The sequence below is a fragment of the Aspergillus tubingensis genome (assembly GCF_013340325.1).
Source record: "Aspergillus tubingensis WU-2223L DNA, scaffold_8, whole genome shotgun sequence".
NCBI classification, from domain to species: domain Eukaryota; kingdom Fungi; phylum Ascomycota; class Eurotiomycetes; order Eurotiales; family Aspergillaceae; genus Aspergillus; species Aspergillus tubingensis.
The window spans coordinates 2,173,967-2,192,885 of NW_023336282.1; the positions used below are offsets into that span (position 1 = coordinate 2,173,967).

Below are 18,919 nucleotides of genomic sequence, written 5' to 3' on the forward strand. Positions count from 1 at the left end.
ATATGGTTCTTATGGCGATAGGTCATGATGAATCCCATAGACGGCCTGTTCACCTCGTCCCGGCTGACTAAGACCCTCATCGCTTTGCTGACCTTGACTAAGAAGAGGATGAGGCTGAGCAGAGTGGCTTGTCTCGTGTTTATCGCTTAACGCCCGACTGACCTGATGTGAAACCTTCTGTTGGAGCGGGGCAGCGGGCACTGATGCTGTCAATCATTTTTCAGTAGGTGCTAATCCTAATCCTAATCCTACCCTAGGTACCCCAAGTTCAGCTGCAATGCCGAATATGTCTTCCAACTCCTCCAATCCAGATGCAGACCCAAACCAGACTTGTCCACACGTGGTTCTGCGGAAAAGGGCGGATTACATTGGAATCGAGAATACCCCCATTGCCATCTTTCTGATAAATGCATCTATCTGTTTGGACTGTAATCTGGTGTTGCAAGTCATTGAAGCTGTCAAACCGGGCTGGGTAAAAAAGAACGCGTATCTCGGTCTAGTTGACTACCAGCGGGCGAAATCAGAGGACGACTGGTTTACTATAGTACCTCAATTTACCCTGCATCTGCAGCAGCCCGAGGGAACGGAAGACGTTGACTTGGACCAACCTACGACCTTCCACATTCTCAAACGTGCTGCCACTGCACGTTACGAAGCGCAATTTTTTGATTTTCATTTCGGCAAGAGCCCCGAATATACGGGGAAATTTCTCGCTCAATCCCTTGAAGTGACGCATGATTCAGGCTCACCAGCAGCTTTCGAACGAGCTCGTCACTGGCTGTCATACTGTGACGAGCATGACGGAGCTTGTAAGCCTCCGAACCCTGATTACAAACCGCGGCGTCTTGTCAATGTCGGCTCGTCGGATGGCACACGCGAGCCATTCCTATTTGAACCTGTCGAGCCGGTACGCTACGCATGCCTTAGCTACTGCTGGGGAAAGGATCTTGACCAAGTCCTGACCACGACAACCCATAACCTGGAATCGCACTACCAAGCTATCGAATTCACCACATTACCACTCGCCCTTCAAGATGCCATCACTGTCTGCCGAAACCTCGAGATACCTAATCTCTGGGTCGACTCTTTGTGCATCGTCCAAGATGATCGGATTGCCTGGTTACACGATGCATCTGCAATGCACGATATCTATCTCAACTCGTACCTTACCATCTCAGTCATGGAACCCAATTCATGCAAAATGGGATTCCTCGGCAAACAGCGCTTCGGTGCCCCTACCTGGCAACAACTCCTTTGCACTATCCGCCCCGACACCGCCCCTCCTTTGGACCTGCTAATACGCCCCGGGAAGTTCTACCCCAGATCATATCGAGACCGATCATCTCTCGACACAAGAGGATGGTGTCTACAAGAATCCGTCCTACCCAACCGCAGACTCTGCTACGATGGCAACGAAATGATCTGGGAGTGTCTTTGTCGCCAGCTCTGTGAATGCGGACACGCAGTGGCACCCCAAGTACCACGACACACGACTCTCGATTACGGCAAGCTCGGGGCTTCTATCAAAACCGAAATCCTGAAGACGAAAGTCCAATCCGAGAGACAAGGATATCCGGAGTGGCATCGGTCTTCCCTGGGCTCACGGTTATGGCTTGAGCCTCACCAGGCACCATACCAGAGATGGAGAGATCTTGTCTCGGATTATTCCCACAGGTCACTCACTAAGAAGCATGACCGGTTACGAGCTATTTCTGGACTGGCGAAAATGGTGGGGAATCATATGCGGCAAGGGTCCGAAGCAGCGGTTGAGTATCTGGCTGGTCTTTGGAAGAAAGAGCTTCCGTTTGATCTGTCGTGGGAGGTTGAGCCCCCTAATGAAGGTGGGGAGATACCGGAAAACGGGACCGTGAACGCGAACGAAGCTGCATACTATATTCCGACCTGGTCGTGGGCATCTGTGGGAAGACCTGTCACCTATCGATTTGACCTTCCCTTGGAGATATGGAAATATGAGCCCGTGGCCATTGATCAGTGCATCGTCGAGCGAGTCCACTGTCAGCATGAGCTACTGGAGGACCCTATGAGTGCTGTTACAGACGGTTCTATTGTTTTGACGAGCGCCTTTGCGCCAGTAAAACTGATACGCCTTGAGGGACTACCAGAGAAGCAGAAAGGGCAAGTCATTCATGAAGACGAAGTCCGACATTATACCTTCGTGCAGTGCTCGGATGGACAGAAGGTAAGTGTGACCCTCGATAAGCCGGAGGTGCACAATCCAGACGAAACATATTACTGCCTCCGGTTATTTTCTTGGGTGTCTGAGCGGAATCAGAGGATGGGCCCGGAAACATGGTTCCTCATATTAGTGCCATCGACGCACAAGCTAGGCGCTTTTGAGAGAAGGGGGGTTGGTCTGTGGGATAGATTGCTAGCAGATACGGATAGCAGGTCGTGTCCTATCTTCGAGGGGAGTGAAACTGCTACGGTGGAGATTGTTTAGATGAGATTGATGCTTGGTTGGATTGGGTGGAGATATGACAGATCTGTAATAGATGATCTACATTAGTTTGGCTTTGGATTGTAGTAGTCGGCTGGTCTGCGTGGTGGGCTCATTTTGGATATAGTAATGGTGATTAGGATTGACAGTAGATGAATGGGAATACGAGAATGCTACAGCCTGATATCTACAGGATCCATGTTGCATAATATCTCATGGCAATTGGACATCACATCAATAATCGTCATGAATATGACAGCATCTCACTCATCCCCCACACCCATCACTTCGTCGCTTATCCCCTAACCCAATACCAACACCCCATCTCATCCATCACAACTAAATCAAGGCTCCAAAAGAGTCAACTTCTCCGGCTGCTGCAACAACAACAGCGGCCCAGCAAGCACACTGTCCTCCGTCGGCGCCCCAGCCTCATTAGCCACAGCGAGGGCAATAATACCAGCCCCCTTATCAAACTCCCCTGGAATAACCGTCTCATTAGTGCTGATATCAAACGCCACACTGATATTCAGCACCCCGTGAAAGAACACCGCATAGTAATCCCCTCCCTCCGTAAACCCGGGATCACTACTAAACTCCAACTGAATCTTCGACCCAGGATGCCCAGTAGTAGTATTCGCCACAAACCCAATCCCCGGCAAGTTCTGATTCGGGTACGGATACTCCGGGTTCTCAGAAGGACAACTCCCCGAGACGACGAAGGAATTCGTCAACGCCAGGATCTGGTTCGCGTACGGATACACCGTATCTGCGGGTCCAGCGAAGGGACTCACATCCCAGACATCAATGAGGGACCAGACGTTGTGACGGGTCTCGACCTCGGCAACGGCGACAAGTGCGGAGCTGGTATCGGTTGTGTTGGATTCGCGGACGAGGCCAGTTAGGAAGGCCATGCTGTTGACTTCGATATAGACTTGGAGGGCGAGGAAGGTTTCTGGGTCGTTGTCGAAGCCGAAGCTGTAGTTGCAGGGGCCCGGTTTCAGCGATGTAGAGGAGATTTCGTCTTGGAAGATGCGGATGTGGCCGGCTTCATTGTCGCGGATTTCGGCGATGCGGTCGTATGTGTTGTTCGGGTAGCCGAGGTCACTGAAGGAGGAGGGAGTGAAGGCTTCCACGCCTTGTTGGTAGAAGGAGTAGATGATCCATTCGGCGCTGAGGAGGTTTTGGAATAGAAGGTCGTCGGGACCGGCGGGACCGGAGGTTGTTGCTGGGATGACTCGGGTGTAGTTGGCTGGGATGGGGGTGGGCCTGCCGGTGTATGTTGCGAAGAGGGGGGATTCGCCAGGGATGGGGTTGGAGTCGAGCTTGGGGGATCTGGTTTTGGGGAGGGTTAGAGATAGCCCTATGAGGGAGGCTAGGGAGAGGATTTTGTGGGATAGCATCTTGATGTGAAGCTGAAGCTATCGGGTCTTCTGGGTAATCTCAGCTGAGCTTTTAGACAAAAGATGAATGTTTCAGATGGGCAGTGTAGATTTCAATTGAATGCTTGAGATGAGCAGTGATATTTATATGGTCTCTGCCCAACTTCTTGATCTTTTACAACATCAATTCGGATAAGTACTGACATCAGACGCATTGACAGCACTGAACTGCGCCACTCTGAGCCTCTGTGCCCAAACCATGATTCTCTGGCAGTGCATGTAATAGGATAAATGTGTTGCACGTAACTGTATCCCGATGCAGTCATATTTCCATGTCCGTCAGTTAGAAAGTTGACCAATCGTAACAGCATCATATATGCAGATGGGACTAGCCCTAATCTGGAAGGTGATTCGTAGAGACGAATCAAATTTCCCGATGCGGTAACGCGGGGTAGCCGGGAGCTCAAAAAGTCAAAGAAAACGAAGCCTCGCAATGTGGACTCAGCCCCACGTCAGTTAGGCATTGCCCATGATATTAGGAAAAAGGGTCGCGCTCAGACAAGCCTCTTGTTACGTAGCTTGGCATTAGTCGAGAACGGTGTTTTAACGTAGCACACGGAGAATTCCTCCGATCCGATGCTGCTGCCTTGTCCTTGTAGGGCCACGTCTCAGCCACTGAACGAGGATACTTGCCAAAAGCGGTAATGTGTTTCGTACGGACATACGAGACTTCAAAGGCTTTCGTGAAAGAAAAGGCTTGCATGGTAGACTTTTATGGATGGCTTGTCTATAAAAGTCGCATCCGGCCATGCTGGAGCTCGGAGCTATGATGATACAGATTTTGAATCATTCGAGTCACTCAGAAGATAAAGAAAGTGCAAATTATCGTGTCATTCTGTCCGCGTACTAGTTGGATCAATACCAAAAATGACTGTCGTCACAGAAAAAGGAGTTGCGATTGCCGAGTTAATCGTCTATATACCCATATCCTTGGTTACTCTCTTCGTTGTCCTCCGCCATGGCTTTCACAGACAGCTCGGGTGGATCTACCTCTTCATATTCAGCGGAATTAGAATCGCAGGTGCTGTGATGGAGATCCTCAGTGATTTGCATCCAGACAACACCTCAGATGTGGAGTGGGCTATCATATTGCAGTCAGTGGGGCTCTCTCCACTGCTGCTGTCTAGTCTTGGCTTATTGAAGAGAGTGTATGTTATCTCCTGAACAACCTTGTTAATTTGACCCCATCAAGAAACTCACAATTGACAGTTTCGATGAGATTTGCAACCATGAGCCATCAGCCCAAGGCTCTCAAGCCACTTCACTATTGCAGAGATTGAGTTCCTTCAGCATTGTCGCAACGAAGATGTAAGATCCAATACTTAACCCGGGAAATTTTGACGCTGACACAGTTGTATTAAGTCTAGGAATCTATAACAAGAAAGCAACCGCTATCTCTGGTCGCAGCAAAGTCGTTCAGTTACTCCATATCCCAGCCCTTATTGCGTTGATTCTTTCGATCATCGGCGGAATAAATCAATACTCGTCGAACACATCCGAACATTCTGAAGGACAAAACGAAACCAAAGCTGGGATCATTCTGTTCCTCGCAATATACATCGTGCTTTGCATCCTGTGGTCGACAACATTCAGGGACCTCCCTCGGATGGCACCAAGCCAAAAGCGTATCGTCGGCGTGGTCCTGTTAGCGTCGCCATTGATAGCTTGTCGTCTGCTGTACAGTCTTCTCACCGATTTCACCCATGACCGTCAATTTTCCTTGGTCGATGGAAATGTGACTATCCGGCTTTGCATGGCCACCATCGAGGAATTTCTTGTGGTTCTGATGTACACCGTGCTGGGCGTGTTTACTCCTCGTTCTGAAGTCGCAGCGAACACGACAGATTCAAGTTCTCAGAAAAAGTCATATCAATCCGGGAATATGCAGTTCCATACTTCGCCTCTTGATCCTCGCAATGCCCATAACCTTGGCGGGTACGAGCCAGTTTAGCCGAATACAGCAGCTCCCGGTGGTTGCGTCTACCATGTGGCGAGAAATCAGGCAAACAAAAGACTGGAAGTTGAGAGTTTGATAATAATGTTGATTTTTTGCCATCTTTCATTCAAAAGCATTTGTTGTTTGAGAAGTCGAAGAGTCGTAAACCTTTCTCATGCCTTTTTCATGCCTGAATAATACTAAATCAGTGTAGAGAAGCGGAAGGCGTTGTCAGCTGTCTATAGAGCTCCGGCTTCGTTCAACATTGCCCCATCCCGGTCGTCTTGTTCTGGTGAAGAATACTCTGGAGATAGCCAGGCCCGCGTACTCTCGCCCTCTCGTACCAGTTGTGCCATTGCTAATGCCTGGTTGATTCCCATAGAACGGCCAATTCTGCTTAAACAATCTATGATCCAAGCTCGAAGTTCCTTGGAGGCATAACCAGAATCCGCAGCAATCAACAAAGGCCACATTAAGGCGAAACCACCGGCCGCTGGAACCACCAATGGAGACCCAGAGAACAAGCGAGGCGACTTAGATGCACGATGCTTATATATGTCTGACGAGCTCTGAAAGGTTGAATGACTGGAGGTTTTGTCGACATGGTTGTCGTCCACAACCGATCCGAGATGAAATGGCACACTTGCGCAAATATCCTCAACTAATTGACGGGATATTTCCTGGCATTGCCGCAATACATGATGATGTGCTTCTTTTGTGTTGCCGAGCAAAGGAGTCTTCATGGCTCTGATTGCTTCAACGATCAATTCCAGGAGTACCAGCCTGGCAGATCGATAGTTGTTCCAGAAGCTACTCACGGTAATATCTCGGTAAGTGTGATATTGGGCTCCCCAAACAGTGTTATCCATATGCACTCTGTGAGCTAGGGCAACGTTGACAGTCCTGTAGCCCATTGAAGCAGGTATATCGGACATTATCGATTGGAGCTGTGCATCTAATTCTAAGGCGCAACGCACTATGTCCGAAGGGCAACTTATTGTACCCTCCTTGATATCTGCACAGAGATCACCGAGTGGAATGGTCACGCCACTCAGTCGATCGATAATTGTATCGTCTTTATTCAGTCGGTATTTTGCTGCTTCTTGACTGAGGCCACGAATCACTGCCGAGGTATGCTTTTGCCGATACACATGACTGAGCACCTAGACAGCTTCTGATTAGTATCTTCTCTATATTTGTCCCATTGAAAGAGATATAGCTAAGAATCGGACTAGGTTGACTCACTATCTGGGTACGTAACTGACTGAATAGCACCAATCCTTCCGGTCGAGATAATTGCTCTCGACCCCTGGTCTCAATCAAAATTGCCGCGCCATCTAAGTGCTTTATCCATCTTGTCATAAAGAGGTCATCGCCGCAGGTCAATACCTGGGAAAAATCTCGTTAATCTAAAGCAGCTTGCCACTCAGGTGAATCTCTCACTTCAAACATGCTCAATAGCACAACTGTTGCTAAAGTTTCATCCCTCGTACACAGATGCGCGTTACCGAGGGAGTTATTAGTTTGCGACAACGCGGCCATATAGTGTTTACGGGCTGTATACATCATCTGGGGAGACCTATGGATATTGGACAAGGCCGCCAGACCGGCAGCCGTAAGAGCATCGTCCACAGCGGAGCTCTCCAAATGATTTGTCAGAGTCGAAAGATACGGCATATACGCCCCTCGATCACCCTTGGCAATGTAATTCACAAAGAGATATCCCTTCGCCAGTTCTGCGGTTGGATGAGATAGGCTTGAGGAAGGTGAAGGCGAGTAAGTCAGCATTTGGTTGCTGTCACCCTTGACGGTCCGCTTTTGTCGCTTGCTAATTTCTTTGGATTCCTTTTCGGCTTTGAGTTGTGCCTTGCGAATAACATCACGACTTTGGTCACGAAAGGTATACTCCAAAGCAGATCGATACCCGGGACAGTCAACTTTAGCCCGAATGCACTGGGAGCATGCTGGTCTCCCCCAATCGCACTATTAGATAGCAGTTTTTGTTTAGCTTATTTCAACATTTAAACCATTCACTCTGCCCCTCTCCGCGTCTGCCAATGTACATGACGGCTAATCACAAAGATGGTAAAGTAGAATAAACCACAAATTAGAGACACGCCGGTACCTTTAGGCGCCGCGGGCGACAGCGTTCGCAGGCTAGACTTGGTTTCCCGCTGTAAACCATCCTCGTAGGATGCTAAAATGAATGTCTGTGTGCCTGAAACTGTAGGAAATCACTGTGAGTTTATTACCACCCTTATGGGCCCTAGAAAGACTAAGACTTCCGACAATTGAATTGAGTTGTAGGATGAATTGAAGGAGAAGATAATATTGAGCTTGGCTGATGCCTAAGATGGGAGTCAAGCATTTCACGTGACAGAGCTTATCTCGTCTTAGTACCACGTGCCGGCAACCCAAAATAGTATCGAAGGCCGACATTATCCAGGGATAAGACCTTCACTTCAATCAATGGTGCACAATGTAGACATGCAGCCCCCAAGACTATCATTCATTCTCCTCACTAGTAGGGCTGTACCACGCGTTGTCAGACACCATTTCACTACCCACACAACCCTATGCTCTGGAACCAAGCCAGTGCTAGTCAGGCTCCTGGAAGATGGCTCAGGTAACCGCTTTTTGGCTTCATAGTGCGACTAAAACTGATGAATCATAGAAGTACACATGAATAAAGATGAAATGTTCAGTTATCAACGATGTAGATGGCTGTATGTACCTAAACATTTCGAGCTTGTTCAACTAGTCTCATAACAGTACTAGAAGGAGAGATCCCCAACATCTGGCTGCACGGTACCGTGAATTCAACCTAGACAACCTCCTTGAGGCAGCCAATCTATCAACTTGTCATAAGGGGGCGCGATGTAAAATCCAAGCTTCTGGAAAAATTGTAGTCTGTTCAGCTAACTATACCAAACAGGCGTGAAGCCGTCAAAATGTGTGGAAGGGCAGTACAACAAAGCCTTCGTATTGACGATGGATAATGGTGAACAACTTGTTGCTAGGTTGCCCAACCCTAACGCCGGCCCTGCTTTCTTTGCTACAACCTCGGAAGTAGCAACTCAACATTTTGTATGCAGGTTTCTTCATACGATGTTGAAGATGCTGGCAGATGCCAGGTCCGCGAATTCTTGGGGATTCCGGTCCCGCGCATCTATGCCTGGTCTACAGACAGGTTGAACCCAGTCGGAGCTGAATATATTATCGAGGAAAAGGCCACAGGATATTCGCTTGGGAGTATTTGGGGCCGAATGTCTAGGTTCTCACAATTTGTGATCATTGACCAAGTTGTTGAAATAGAGAGGAAACTGGCATCTGCATCGTTCCCCATGCAAGGGTGCCTCTACTACACGTTCGACAGTTCCTGATGTTAAAGGCCTCGATACTATGCTTAGCATATCGCCAGGGCTGAAGGTAGAGGATTGCAGGCAGTTGTCCTGCTTCGCAATTGGACCATCTAATGACCGAAAATTATGGAATAGTGAAAGAGATCTGATGAAACTGGATAGAGGACCATGTAAGACATAAAGTCATATTCCAAAGAGGTAGAACATCTCTTTCGATATCAACTCTACTGACAACCGTCCAGGGACCAACCCTATTCATTACGTGACTGCTCTTGGAAGTAACGAACTGAACTGGGCAAGATGCCATGCAAAGCCAAGAATGAACTACTACCGGTCAATAGAGACTCCAGAAAATCCCAACGAGTACCTGGCTCTTCTCCAACGCTATCTCGACATTGCCCCACACCTAGTACCAAAGCAGCCCTGCTCTGAATATGACAACATTAACACGCTGTCACATCCAGACCTCCACCTCGACAATGTATTCATCGACCCTGAAACACACCAGATCACTTCCATAATAGACTGGCAACTCGCAGCCATAACGCCATCGTTTTTACAACATCCTCACCCGCAAATGCTGGAAGTCTCGCTTAGCCCAGGCAGCGAAGAACAAAGAAGCAGGGAAAAGGAGCTACTCGAATACTACTACAAAGTAACAGAAAAAGTAAATCCATCCCGGGCTGAGGCATTCAAGGACCCATACCTATCGACACGAGTCTTTCCCATCAATCTGATATCTGGATGTTGGGAACGCGAGGATACTTTCTCACTGCGTGAGTCTTTGATCAAGGTTGCCGCATACTGGGACCAACTCCGGCAAGACGACACATCATGCCCGATTGGCTTTATAGCCGATGAGCTAGCTGCACATGAACACGAAAGGGGGCTAATTGAAGGCCTTTCGAATATTGTCCAGCAATTAGATGAGGAAGGGCTTATTCCGATCGGAGGGATGGTTCGACCGGAGGAGTATGAGCATGCCAAGATGGTGAGTGAGTACTTTAAGAGCGAATTCAAAAATCTAGCCGAGGGCGATCAACAACGAGAACTGCATGAAAAGGTATGGCCTTATTAGGGTTGAGTTTGTGGGTGTATGATGGTGTTGTCATATTGATTGTTCAGAATCCGTGGGACATTATAAGTGCGGATTGGATCTGCTTCGTTTAGGCGAAGGGCGCAATAAAGCATCATTGATAACTTTTTTTTCGGGCGATAATGTTATGAATTTGACAGAAACTGAGGGGATAGAGAGGGATATATCAATATACGCATACTATATGAGCAAAAGAATTCAAAGGAAGTAGGCTGCTGAAAATCACACTCTCCGGACCTAGACAATACTACCATGATTACCACAGGGCATTCAATGGGAATATCCCCTACCTCCAGATTCCAAGAGGATGTAGTATTGGGCTAGTCTGCCTTACGAATATAGCGATGCTGGGAATTTCAGCCGTCATATTTCTCAAGGCTCGATAGAAATCTACCAATCACCATAAGACCACGGCCGCGGATTATTCAAAACACGCAACTCGTCAATGCGCCATCGATCCCACATCACAAACAACCACACCCGCAAATCTTACGCACTGCCAGCAGCAAAAAAGTGTTTCCGCTGGCGCCATAGATTGGCCCATCGCCATATATCTTCTGGCCCACTGTCTGGGTCACGGAACCATGGCTGAGGGATGTACTTTTCTTCGTCCTCGGGACTAAAATTATTGAGATCAGGAGATTCATCCTGCCCGAGTAAACGAGTCATGTCTTTGATGAAAGAGTCGACCCCCATACCATCGACTCGTGTTCCACGTACGACTTGCGCAATCTGTTGTAAGTCCGTGTCCTTCTCCAGCGCGAATCGTCGAATATGAGTAAGGCCGCTAAACAAGTGAGACTCTGGGTATGCCTCTACGTATGATTGAAAGATCGACCAGGGCTTTTGAGGTATAGGCTCCGGCCGATTAGAACTGAGTTTGGGGTCCAAAAAAACTAGAATTTGTTTCCTCAGAGTCAATTCTGACAGGATGATGTCATCAGAAAAGGATGGAAGAAGAAAGATGAAGCGTACCTGGGAGGATGAATTTTGTATATAAGGACTCGGAAACGCAGACTAATTGTTCGTTCTCCCATGGTGCAAAATTATCGACATACAGTTTGCCGGTGTCAGATCTCAGTGCATATTTCCAGGACGGGTACAAATTGCAAAATGTTTCGAATCGATACAGACTGCGACTAATCCGGTTTCTCTCCAATTTGGTTAGCGGAACACCTTGGGACATTATGCCATTCCAGAAGGTGTAGATAGACAAGGCTTTTGTGGCTAAACGGTCGACAAAGTACTGCACGGTCCCGTCAAATCGGTTTATCGAGCGAGCCTGAGAGAGTTTCCATTTCATAGAGTCGACGAAATGGTGTTGGTCGCGGGCAAAGTATGGCGTCAAGAACTTTTCGGCTTGGTCGATGGACCAGTCCTGGATTTTGCTGGATGCGTGAGTTGCTAAGACATCGTGTAGCAGATCAGTGTCAAATTGGCGTAGTATGACTGGCCGCACGATGAACTCTTCTGCTCCTTTGAAGGCGTTATACAGGCAGGGTCCAGTCATGACGGCGGCCTCCAGGGTTTTGATGTCTGGCGCGGCAGCGAGGATCGATTGAAGGAGCTCGACGGGCAGCTCTTCAAGCGGTCTACCTGAGCCCTGTGTCATGTTGAGTTCCGATGTGGTTTAATGACGTTGGTTGCTAAGCTCAGTGAGTGCCAGGAAGGCTGGCTGTTGCTTATTTTGAGTGGAATGAATGGAGGACAAAACAGTGGGAAGGCAGAGGCACTATATAATAGTAGTACGGTGGTCTCAGCCACCAAAGTTTCCTCTCTGCTTTGTTTCTCATGATATCCATTGACATTCTTTCAATTATATGGCAGTCGCGAGCTAATCATGGCGGGTCCCAATAATCCTACAAGAAAAGGGTTGCACCACGGCAGGTGCAGAACATTTTCCACCACTTGAGAGGTTCTCAATTCCATAACCATACACGGATAAAAAGACAACCTAATCCCAATATGGGCTGCTCCAACCCAAACAATGAATAATAGAGGATAGAGCCAACATAGATCCGACAGCACGGTACACAAAGAAGGATAAATGGGCTACAACTTCCTTGTTTACAACATTCTAACATAGTCTTTGTGTGAACACTCTTTGTCCGTAAGTAGAGCAAATCTTGGAGAAAACAATATATCAATTGACTATATCCTACAATCGCATTTCATATCACAATCACCACATAACTGAACGCAATATGCCGTGGAACCAAGCCCCCTTCACCCCCTCAAAACCAAAACTTCCTTCTACTCCCCAAAAAGCTTATTCCCCCTAACCTTCCCCTCAAACCCGACAATATGCGTCGAATGACACCACGGCTTCTCCCGCACCTCCACGCACAGCACATCAGCAAACACCCCACACCACCCGTCCCTACTCCAGCGCTCATTTATCTCCCTCCTCGTATCCTCATGAATCAACTCCCCAAAGTCCTTAACCTGCGGATGCTCCCCCACATTATCATAAATTGTAGCCAACTGTATCAACTGTCCCAAGAACGTAATATTCCCATCGACACCGAGATCCTGATGCCGGATGATAGCTTCTGCTACAGCATCTGCAATGTCACTGGGACAGTCGAAGGAGATTAACATAGAGCGGGCGAAAATGCCGCCATAGAGGTCGAAGGACATGTTCGTTGCGGTGAGGAGGGTAGGAGCGGTGCCGATGTCGTGCAGGAGGCAGGTTAGGGCCCAGGTTGTGGGGGAGAGGGGGTGGGTGGGGAATTGTTGTTTTAGGAGGATCATTCCTTGAATGATGGTTAGCGAGGGGTGGTAAGGGTTGGGATACGGGGAGGGGTACCGTAGTAGTATACGCGCATAGAGTGGTTGATGGTGTCGTGGGGGAGGAGGGATTGGACGGATTCGAGGGTCTTGGCGACGAGGGGATCGGTAGATGGGAACGGGATGTCGGTGATGGGGATGGGAGTGGGTGGGTGGATGAAGGGCTTGTCGGGGAAGATGAGGCCGGCGTTGGCGGGAGTGCTGGTCCAGCCGTTGAGGGAGATGTTGTCGTGGCACATCTTGATGTAAGGGTATAGTGGTGGTTGCTGAGTATAGGATGAGGGTTTTGAGATGAGTGGAAGGTGAATAGGATGATGGGCGATGGGACTGTTGATCGATCTTATATAGATGGGCCTTGGTGCTATGTGTTGGGATTTGTAATATAGTGCTGGCAATGTTACATCCCTATCAAACCATGGATGCATCTGGTGTCATACCCCAAAGAGGCAGTCTTTTGGAGTGGGGCCATCTTGATAGAGTTGATGCCAAGCTCGCGCCCGATCGGGTCTAGATCCACGTGTTTTGCTAATCACAATCTCCGAGGATCAAATCCCTACTTACCAATCCATCAGTACATAAGAGGTGAGAAGGAGTGGTGTTCATGAGTAATACACTGAGTCAGCTTACTGCTGGTTTGAGAAACTGAGTCACTTTGAATAACTATGTATCCGGATTAAACCTAAAAGTTGCAGTAAATGGTTCTATCAGAGCAAAGCCATCGATTAAACTATAACGTATGCAAGATACATGATGACATAAGGAAATAGGTATTATATTCGCACATATATGGTATCATGTAGTATACTGTAGATATATCTCGACGTAACAAGATCAGAATTAGCCCAGCTCGTATCGCTCTACCACCTGCGAACCCATTATCTCCTGCGGCGGCTTATGCATCTTTGTATCCAACTCCTTGGCCGCTTCACTGTGAGCACCTCCCGGCAACTCTGCAAACCCTCTAAACATTGACCTTCGCTGCTCTCCTGCTGGCTCTTGACTCGCTACGCGACGACGGCGAAGCCAAAATGCGATGGCGATACCCGCTGCGATCAACACCGCTCCACCGACTCCCACACCAACGCCGATTCCAATCTTGGCCCCGGAAGACAGGCCACCCTTGGAGCTACTCGTATTGTCGGTCGTTTTGATGCCCCAGTACTTAGCCCAGCTATCCTCCCAGGTACCGTTAGAGGCAGAAAGCGACGTGTCACTCACTGCGATCCGGGTGATGTCTGCGCTGGCATAATCCGGGCCGGGTGCTTGTGCCAGGAACCACGTGCCAGAGTTGTTCCCGTTGAACCAATTAACCCCGACGAATGCGGACTGAAGAAACGCTCGACCGAGCACCGGGGTCGACGTAGTGAGAAAGCACGGGAAGTAGGTGACATTTTGATCAACCAGCGGTTCTTGGAGCGTAAGATTGAGCTGGGAAAAGGGAATCTTGATGGTAATATTCTGATTGTTCACTCCATTCTTGTTGAAGACGAAGGAGAGGTATGCTGCAGAAGACGTGATATTCCAATAATCGCTGCTGCTGGTATCCCAAAAATATAGTCCCAAGCTAGAGTTGAAGGAGATCGGCATGGTGGACGTGATGGCATCGCAAGTCGCCTGGGGAAGGTACATGTAGGGCTTGGTCGGATCGATCTGAACCGTCTTGGCCTGGACGGAGCCACTGCTCTGAAGAAACAATCCACTTTCGTTGGTGAAGCTGAATGGTGAGGAACCCGAAGCAACCCCAAGCCCAATATCCTTCAATTCGAGTTCCAAAAGTCCACTCGAAGACGCTACTCCTTGGGCACTCACGTCTCCGATCACACGGCTCTTATCGTAGCCACCCAAGACCAGAGAACCCGCAATCTCTGGGTCTACTGACCCGATATGCATTCCATACGAGTAGGAAGGGATGTCGTTGGACGAATAAAGCCACCCGGCAATCATGTTGAGAACGGTGGAGTTGGAGACAGTATCCGAGAGGTACGGACCCCCCAGGGCCAGACTGCCAACCGAGACGGGATAGGCAATGCCATTGGGATAAGTCTGATATGTCTGGTAGATGGCTTCGAAGCTCACATTGGGAACGACAAACGACCCTAAGGTGACTTCATCGCCGAGCACAGATTCTTTGCTTCCACCCTCCACAGCCCAGTATGTTGTTTCCCACGAGCTGGGAGTGGTGTAGGCGGTGGTGGAGGTGTTTTGATTGAATGTGCCTGCTTCAGCGGCGTAGCAGGTGGATGACAGAGTTTTGTTCGTGCAGAGAGTGCTCATCAGGATCGTGCTAGCATAGTTGGCACCGGGGTAAAGATCGACCGTCTGCTTGTTGCTGCCCACGTCGACGGATACGGCCTGCCACGGGCCATCTGGACCGTAGGCCTGCGAGGACCAGCTCATTACATAGGGATTGGATGCAGAAGAGGTCTGCAGAAATACCCCCAATAGGGGGAGAAGTAGCGGTCGCATCATATCATGGATACTTCAGCAGGCATTAAACAGCCTGCGATGGGGAGGGAAGCAAAAGAACAGAAAAAGGAAGGGAGAAGCTGCGAGACGAAGGATGACTGCTGGCCGAGGGTGAGATTATGAAACGAAAGAATGCGACCGGGGCACATTGCTGCAAGGCGGGCGATGGTGATGGCCTCGCAGGCCTGGAGCGGGTTGAAGGATTGGGTTTGGGTGTTGGGACTCCGCTGACATGCAGCTCAGCCATGCCTAATGAGGCATAAGAGATGTTCATCCGATGGGGATCGGCCCCAAGAGATGCTGAGAAGAGCTGAAGGATGCTGTTGTCAGATTTCCAGGTGGTCAGAAAGCGCAACTTTGGGGGTTATTCAGGGGGGATAAACTTCCCCAACTGGATTCAGTCAGAGAACAGAAAACAAGGTCTACTATTGCTCTGTTTTGAGGGTCTGTCTATCATAACAACCACCCGCAAAACCATTGATATAACAAGAGATGGTGGGATTTGGAAATCAAATCCGATGGCCGGGAAGGGGGTGGGGGCACCAACGCAATCGGAATGCTGGATGGATCAGCCATGAACCAGTCAACTCTTTTGGCCCCCAAGTTGGCTCCCCCCAATCTTCAGTGGAGAGGGGCTGGTTATCCCCTTTGATTTGTTGTTTGTTGCCATTCATATCTGTGATGACTGATGAGAAGTGGAATGCCTGATTTTCCCACTAGTTGTTTGCTTCCCCGTGGAAAATTCGACACGTCCAGCGTCCAGCTGGAAGGCACCACGATTTCAATTCATTTCCCTGCGGCAGCCACATGGGACGCCTGACATGTTACCTTTTCCTTATCAGGCATAGACCTGAAGCTTGGTGTTAAAGCCAAATTGACGGGATGCCAAAAATTGGTTGGCTGATGTTCCCTCGGGATAAGCGAGCATGTCGGATATTAGCCCTCGGTCCAGACCTATCTAAGTAGTCTAGCAGCCTCTGCATAAACTTCCATACCTTCACAAGTCACAACAGCTCTGCTGCAGTGCTGGCAGCCATCCTATGTTCGGTCGCAAAATGCACGGACCTAATCCAATTGCTCCACCATCAACGGACATCTCTCCGACGCCGGGCTATTATCGTCTGCTAGTTTAATCAGTTCGACAAGCTAACTGACTAGCTAACTGGTCTTGTCGAATTCCACGAGATCCATCACATGTTCATAAATCTCGGTTGCTAATTACCCCGTACTTTACTCTCCTACATTCACACTCTCTCCCTTCCTCATTCGACACTTTTTCTTGCTATTTATCACTCAAAATTATTCATAATATTCTCTTCCTGCTCTTTCCCTTCTATTCCTGTTATAAAGATTTAGATGAATACTAGAGCTGAGTAGCTTTTATGTACAAACAACTATATCTCTCAGGCTTGATTACTGCGCCGCATAGATGGTCAAAATGATGACCCCTCAAGCGATAGTATTCCAGCGTATGCCCAGTAGATTGTAATATATCAAGGTCAGAACACGAGAGAGAGAGAACAGAATGAAACAATTAAAGTGGAACCCAGCACAAAACCAACTTACGAACTGCAATATACTCTATCACGGGCAATAATCCACCTCACCCTCACACCCCGTCCACTCAAAGTGCGCCACATCCACAATCCTCCTCAAAGTCCGCGGCTCCAAAAGACTTCTCGTGATATCAGCCAGCCACGCTGCATGCATCGTAGACGAAGATCGACATACTCCATACCGGAAATCCAACTCCGCTCGCGTCTGCCCTACCCTAGGAGCCTTCTTCCCTAAAGTCCCATACGGGGCCAACGCCTGCAAAAGCCCCCGATACGCCCGCCGATGGTCCCTTGACCGTGATAAACATTCATCATGCTTCCCAACCTCAGAGACCTGCGTACTTACCTCATACACCTTATGATGCGAGCTCATCACAGCCCAATTACAAAACGCCATCAAGACATACGCGCACGTCGAATTCATCTGAACGACAAGCGTAGCTGTCTCAAGACACTCGAACATCACCCGGTCCAAGTACTCGCACAGATTTCCTCGTACTCCGCGTAACACAACATTCTCCCGCTGCTTCCGCGCAGTATCGCTGCGGAGGTCCACCAGGTCATTGATTAGCGTGCAGGCGATACTCAACAACGTGTACTCTGTCTCATTGACTTGCCGCTTCGTCCACACCGAGGCAGACGCCACAGCGAAGAACAGTCCTAGGTCGACGTACCGGTGAGCCGTCAGGCTGGTCATCCGGCTTCCGTATACACCTGCCGGTAAACGGCCTCGTGCATGGTCGCGGTAGTATCCGAGGACACGGAAATGCAGCATTGAAGCCATCATGTTATCGAATGCCCACTCTGAGAAGAGTCCTGAGAGCACGCAGAGCTTGAGGAATGCTACTGCGGCTGCGCCAGTCTGCTGTAGTACCTTCAGGGTTGCTTCATCCGCTACCTCGCAATAATCGGCGACCAGGATATCATTACCTGCGTCTGCAATGGCGCGTATCAGCCCGTCATGTGCGGGATCACTATAAATGGCGCCGAGTACGAAGTAGTACTTGGCATCGGTGCAGAATTTGACGTCTTCCGCTGCGGGGTAGAGTTGCCGGTGGATGACATCAACGGTGTCATTTTGGGGACTTGGCCGACGATCTGGGGCTCGTATCTTGTGCAGGTTGGTCAGTTCTGCTGGACCCTGGCATGTCGTTGGAGGATCTTGCACATTGACATTGGCCAAGAGAAGCTCGGTTACCGCTTCGATAAGGTTTCGCGGCGAGAAGAGGGATGTCGTATTCCATTCGGACTTTCGCTTGAGGACGGCTTGAAGCGCCTGGTGGGTATTTTGGATGGCAGTGCAACTGGCGCGTTCGACAATGCAGGTGATGTCTGCATTAGCTGGGACTGGGTAAAGGCCGCTGCAAGTGCAATTTGAGTTTGGATTGTAATTTGTTGACGCGAGGTTGGTCACGCTGCAGCTGGGGGCGTCGACGCCACCAAGGGGCATCTGCCCGTTGGCCAGGGATCGGCGAAATGACGAAGCCACCCTTCTGAGAGCGCTGTAGCTTGGGAGAGGTGAAGAACTTTCCTGGAGGAACACTTCAGCTTGTTTAGTAGGGGTTAGATCGGTAGTGTTTTGGTCGGGGATGGGATCAGGCAGAGAAAGCCATATGTTGACCCATGAGAGATAGAAAGAATGGTGTATCTTGGAAATTGGCTTGCCGATGATGTTCCCCATGGTGTGTAATAGATATAAGTAAGATAAGAGTCTTATGATTGGTAGGAGCGAGGCATAATGATGTCCAATACCTTATGGGGCACTCATGGCACCCTTTTATACCATAGCAACGATCATGCTGGCCATATCCAA

At 49.1% G+C, this 18,919-nt stretch overlaps 9 protein-coding genes across 9 annotated transcripts; 3 read left to right on the forward strand and 6 right to left on the reverse strand.

The window, feature by feature from the left end:
- Positions 1 to 277: 277 nt before the first annotated feature.
- Positions 278 to 2,461, forward strand: AtWU_07085 (HET domain-containing protein; the record flags this gene model as incomplete). The annotated part of the gene is made up of 1 exon (XM_035502194.1): positions 278 to 2,461. One exon carries the CDS (start codon positions 278 to 280, stop codon positions 2,459 to 2,461), a length of 2,184 nt encoding a protein of 727 aa, XP_035358087.1.
- Positions 2,462 to 2,802: 341 nt separating this feature from the next.
- On the reverse strand, positions 2,803 to 3,861 carry AtWU_07086 (nucleolar domain protein; the record flags this gene model as incomplete). Its single annotated transcript, XM_035502195.1, has 1 exon — positions 2,803 to 3,861. The coding sequence occupies one exon, from the start codon at positions 3,859 to 3,861 to the stop codon at positions 2,803 to 2,805; it is 1,059 nt and encodes a 352-aa protein (XP_035358088.1).
- A 906-nt stretch (positions 3,862 to 4,767) lies between these two features.
- On the forward strand, positions 4,768 to 5,851 carry AtWU_07087 (uridine kinase; the record flags this gene model as incomplete). The annotated part of the gene is made up of 3 exons (XM_035502196.1): positions 4,768 to 5,048; positions 5,110 to 5,208; positions 5,263 to 5,851. The coding sequence occupies 3 exons, from the start codon at positions 4,768 to 4,770 to the stop codon at positions 5,849 to 5,851; spliced, it is 969 nt and encodes a 322-aa protein (XP_035358089.1).
- A 224-nt stretch (positions 5,852 to 6,075) lies between these two features.
- On the reverse strand, positions 6,076 to 8,021 carry AtWU_07088 (Zn(II)2Cys6 transcription factor; the record flags this gene model as incomplete). The annotated part of the gene is made up of 4 exons (XM_035502197.1): positions 6,076 to 6,999; positions 7,082 to 7,225; positions 7,280 to 7,819; positions 7,962 to 8,021. 4 exons carry the CDS (start codon positions 8,019 to 8,021, stop codon positions 6,076 to 6,078), a joined length of 1,668 nt encoding a protein of 555 aa, XP_035358090.1.
- An 806-nt stretch (positions 8,022 to 8,827) lies between these two features.
- AtWU_07089 (uncharacterized protein) lies at positions 8,828 to 10,368 on the forward strand (the record flags this gene model as incomplete). The annotated part of the gene is made up of 5 exons (XM_035502198.1): positions 8,828 to 8,923; positions 8,971 to 9,188; positions 9,334 to 9,368; positions 9,441 to 10,261; positions 10,324 to 10,368. The coding sequence occupies 5 exons, from the start codon at positions 8,828 to 8,830 to the stop codon at positions 10,366 to 10,368; spliced, it is 1,215 nt and encodes a 404-aa protein (XP_035358091.1).
- Positions 10,369 to 10,783: 415 nt separating this feature from the next.
- On the reverse strand, positions 10,784 to 11,906 carry AtWU_07090 (cyanamide hydratase family HD domain-containing protein; the record flags this gene model as incomplete). The annotated part of the gene is made up of 2 exons (XM_035502199.1): positions 10,784 to 11,217; positions 11,270 to 11,906. The coding sequence occupies 2 exons, from the start codon at positions 11,904 to 11,906 to the stop codon at positions 10,784 to 10,786; spliced, it is 1,071 nt and encodes a 356-aa protein (XP_035358092.1).
- A 641-nt stretch (positions 11,907 to 12,547) lies between these two features.
- AtWU_07091 (cyanamide hydratase family HD domain-containing protein) lies at positions 12,548 to 13,323 on the reverse strand (the record flags this gene model as incomplete). Its single annotated transcript, XM_035502200.1, has 2 exons — positions 12,548 to 13,050; positions 13,104 to 13,323. 2 exons carry the CDS (start codon positions 13,321 to 13,323, stop codon positions 12,548 to 12,550), a joined length of 723 nt encoding a protein of 240 aa, XP_035358093.1.
- Positions 13,324 to 13,921: 598 nt separating this feature from the next.
- Positions 13,922 to 15,481, reverse strand: AtWU_07092 (acid protease; the record flags this gene model as incomplete). Its single annotated transcript, XM_035502201.1, has 1 exon — positions 13,922 to 15,481. The coding sequence occupies one exon, from the start codon at positions 15,479 to 15,481 to the stop codon at positions 13,922 to 13,924; it is 1,560 nt and encodes a 519-aa protein (XP_035358094.1).
- A 1,653-nt stretch (positions 15,482 to 17,134) lies between these two features.
- AtWU_07093 (sister chromatid cohesion C-terminus family protein) lies at positions 17,135 to 18,787 on the reverse strand (the record flags this gene model as incomplete). The annotated part of the gene is made up of 1 exon (XM_035502202.1): positions 17,135 to 18,787. One exon carries the CDS (start codon positions 18,785 to 18,787, stop codon positions 17,135 to 17,137), a length of 1,653 nt encoding a protein of 550 aa, XP_035358095.1.
- Between the last annotated feature and the right edge of the window lie 132 nt (positions 18,788 to 18,919).